Here is a 4,143-nt window from a genome sequence, read left to right on the forward strand (position 1 = left end):
CCTCCCATCCCCACTTCTCATACCTGAGGGATACAGCCCAAAGTGGACATACACTTACATGTGTGCACGCACAGTACCCACACACACACACACACACACACATGCACACACACAGTACTCACGCACACACACAGACACACACAGTACCCACACATGCACACAGTACCCACACATGCACACACAGTACGCACACACGCACACACAGTACCCACACATGCACACACAGTACGCACACACGCACAGTACCCACACACGCACACACAGTACCCACACACGCACACACACAGTACCCACACACGCACACACAGTACCCACACACGCACACACAGTACCCACACATGCACACACAGTACGCACACACGCACACACACAGTACCCACACATGCACATAGACACATGCACACAGACACACACATGCACACACACAGTACCCACAGAGCTATGTATGTGCACACACACACACCTGGAACAAGGAAGGAAAGGCCCTGGTGCCTGGCAGAGAGAGAGCAAGGCGTGGGCTTTGGCCAGAGCGGCCTGGCAGCCAGCACCTCTCCAGTCCCCAGGCCTGGACCACCTCTACAAAGCTGGACAGAGGGAAAGTAGGGAGGGTCTAGCTTGGTCTCTACCTTGGCACAGCTGGGGTGTGATAAATGCTCAGTTCTGCTCCTAGGGGCGGCTGGAGCCCCTGCCAGGCAAGGCTGGGCATGCCCTGAGCCACAGCACAGGTGGTTCTAGAGGGGAGGGCAGGGGTGGGATGGAGTGTGCAGGCCTCTCAGTGCCCAACCAGGGCCCTGGGCCTGGCGCGGATGGCACTCACACCTACCCATGGCAGTCTACGTGTCGCGGCCCAGGCTGGGCTGGGGAACAGCCTGGGGTGGCACGCAGTAGCCTGTCCTACTGGGTGGGCACGGCGCCAAGGGCAGCCCTCACTGCCAGGTTGGGAAGAGGGGCAGGGAGCCTGCAAGTTGGGAGTCTGGGTGGAGCTCTGCGGGAGCTGCTGGATCTGAGCTGGGCTGGCTCAGGCCCTTCCACGGCACTCCTAGGGGGACTCCACTGGCCACACAGGCCCTTACCTTGCGAGAGAACATCAGTTTTGGCACCTTCCTCCCACAGGGAGCAATGGGATGAGGGGGCAAGGGAACAGGACAGGTGAGAACATGGAAGTGACACATGCTGGCTCGAGTGGCAGAGCTAGAGGGGAGCACCAGGGGCCGGGCCGGGCTGCAGAGGGGTCCACACACACCTACAACCCCAGCCCACGTAGTGAGGCTCGGAGGGCCTCTGGGCTCAGGCCCTGGACGCCCTGCCTCGAATGGTGTCAGCCTCCTCCAGTGGCTCGGCTTCCAGGGCGCACAGTGGCGTCCCCACTCCTCGGGCGTCTGGGAGGCCTGGAGGCACCAGCACCCAATCCCCCCTCCCTTGGCCTGCAGGACAGACACCCTGTCCCTTTCTGTCCCTCTCAGCCACCCCTCCCCAGGCTCGCGAGGCCTCCGTCCAGGCCTCCGTCTTCCCATTCCCGGCTGTTTCTTGGCTCCCCTCAATGCCGGACTGTCCAGGGCGTTTCTTGAAGTTGGGTATTCACAAAGCTTTAGACAAGAATTCCTTCCTGGCCCACACCCCACACAGCTCAGACATCCAAAAGCCTGGACAGGAACCTGGTGGGTGGTGTGGTCTGGCCTCCCTGACCTAGGCCCTGTCTTGCGGACCCCGGGGCAGGGACTTTGGGGGCAGGCCGGTGGGGCCTACCTTGGCCTTGGTGATGGTGCAGTGGAGGGCGTTGTTCTCCTGGTCGTACAGCAGGCTGAAGTCCAGCGTGCCCAGGGCGGCTGCGGACAGAGGAGGGCACAGGTCCCACCCTGGCCACGTCTTGGAGAAGCTTCACTTGTCCCCGTGAGGCCGGATGGGCCTGGCCTGGGCAGGTGCCACCGTTCCATGGTGGCTGCCACCAACGGAGCACCGGCTGTATGGCAGCCCCTCACCCGTCCTCCCAGTCCCACCCAACCCTGGGAAGTTACAATATTCTCCCCACTTTCCAGAGGAGAGGCTGAGACCTGGAGAGGTCGGGTGGATCACGCCAGTCCCCTGTCTGGCCCAGTGTGCGGCCTGCCGGAGCTGGGCACCCAGACGAGTTCCTGCCCTACTGGTGCAACTGCCAGTCTGGGCCCCGTGCCTCAGTTTCCCTCACCTGTGAGATGTCACAAGGATCACATGAGAAGGCAGAGGAGACGAGGCTTGGAGAGAGGCAGGCCCTGGCCGATACACAGGACTGCGGCTCCTCTGCCTCTCGGGCCCCTTGGGGACCCCCAGCAGGCTGTGAGGAGTCAGCTGGGTCCTCCTACTGCTGCCCCCAAGTCTCTCAATGGCAGTGATAACTCCCTACAGCCGGGGGAGAGGGTGCAGCCATAATTGGGTGCAGCTGCCTCCTTCCCCGGGGGCAATCACTCACAGCAGCTGTGGCTTTCCATGCAGAAGCGGCTCCCAGCATGAAGGCCGAGGTGACAGTGGGGGGACAGGGCTTGGGGGCAATCCCCGGACAGCAAGACGCACATTCACAGATGGCCTCAGAAGCCCAGAGTCTGCTCCCAGGCTGCAGGGCTGGTCAACTGGTGTCACATTCATTCATTATTTACCAAGTGTTTACAATATGCCAGACTCTAGGGGATGGACATCTGTGAGGCAGAGTCCCTACCCCAAGGAAAGCACAGCTTAAGGGGAGGAACAAAAGGAAAGAATTTGCCGCAGTAGAGTCTGGTGAGCCAGGAGCCACGGGGAGCCCATGTGAATTGGGACCATCAGGGAAGGCTTCCTGGAGGAGGTGATGTTTCCCCCGTGCCATGAGGGCTGAGTAGCAGTTGGCCAGCGGCACAGTGGGGCTGGGGGAGGTGATGATTCCAACCACAGGCCAACCAGCAGGTGCGGGCTTAACGACTGGTGTGATCCTGGGATAAGGGAAGGCCAAACTTGAAAGACTCTATTCTTCAGGCTCTCAGCTACGCTCCCAACATGGATCTAGATCCAATTATGGCCACACCTGACTGGGCCCATCATTTACATCTCGTCTGCGGCTGCTTTCCTGCTTCAGAAGCAGACCATATGGCCTGCACAGCTGAAAATATTTACTGTCCGGCCCTTTATAGAACAAATTTGCAGATCTCTGGGTGAGTGCCGGGCCCAGCCAAGCATAATAAAGTTTCTTGGGTCTGCAGGGAAATTGGCTAATGAAAGGCCATTGGTGTGGAGTGTCCTTTATTCTGAGCTGGTGATGGGAGTGGCATTTGTCCAGATCACCCCCTTCTAACACGGATCAGGCACACGTCTCTGTCTTTGCAGCAGTGTGGGGTGCAAGACCTGCCCTCTGACATCAGTCTCCTGGGCTCCAATCCCAGCATGCACTTCCCTGCTGTGTGACCAGCTTATCTAATGTCTTTATGCCTCAGTTTACATATCTGTAAAATGGAGACAACAGTGGCATCCACCTCACCGCACACAGTGTGCCTGGGGTGCAGGAGGGATCAGCAGATCAGTTCAGAAGCAGCACATCCCTCTGGTGGGTTCTCCAGCTAACAGCACTGGCTTCTGTGAGACCCTCTCTGGAATGAAACCGTCCACAAGTGGATCGTTTCCCTCCCTGCCTTTGGGAACAGAACTACAAACGGTCACTTGAGCTTTTCTGAATAACCTGGGTCACCGCTATGGCTACGATTACTCTTCCGAATGTCACAGTCATGGTCCAGATGCGAACGGGGACATGAAGCAACCAGAGGGTCCCGGGTGGTCCTCTTTTCGGTTTTATTTTTCTGCCTCTTTCTTTGACATCAGCCTGAAACTCCTATTAGATTACTTGCCTGTGGTAGTACAAACAGCTCTCTCACCTGCTCAGGAATTGGTTCTCCCAAGAAACCAGGTGATGATACTTGTTTGAAACTATGTGCAAACTAAGACCCAACAGATCTTGGTGGCTGGCACGGTGCTCACGCCCGTCATCCCAGCAGTTTGGGAGGCTGAGGCGGGTGGATCACTTGAGGCCAGGAGTTTAAGACCGGCCTGGCTTGGCCGGGCGCGGTGGCTCAAGCCTGTAATCCCAGCACTTTGGGAGGCCGAGACGGGCGGATCACGAGGTCAGGAGATCGAGACCATCCTGGC

The 4,143-nt window shown here is 58.6% G+C and overlaps 1 protein-coding gene across 1 annotated transcript in view; it reads right to left on the minus strand.

Moving 5' to 3' along the window:
- Positions 1-4,143, minus strand: part of DOC2B (double C2-like domains, beta) — a gene marked incomplete at its 3' end in the record, with an annotated part of 59,874 nt that overhangs the window by 26,016 nt on the left and 29,715 nt on the right. Inside the window, exons 2-3 of the mRNA XM_011956153.1 lie at positions 2,268-2,376; positions 1,747-1,826 (exon numbers count right to left, since the gene is read on the minus strand). Coding sequence (XP_011811543.1) covers positions 1,747-1,826; positions 2,268-2,376 — 189 coding nt within the window. The remainder of the gene's footprint in view (positions 1-1,746; positions 1,827-2,267; positions 2,377-4,143) is intronic.

This window comes from Colobus angolensis, unplaced genomic scaffold (assembly GCF_000951035.1).
Source record: "Colobus angolensis palliatus isolate OR3802 unplaced genomic scaffold, Cang.pa_1.0 Scaffold110, whole genome shotgun sequence".
NCBI classification, from domain to species: Eukaryota; Metazoa; Chordata; class Mammalia; order Primates; family Cercopithecidae; genus Colobus; species Colobus angolensis.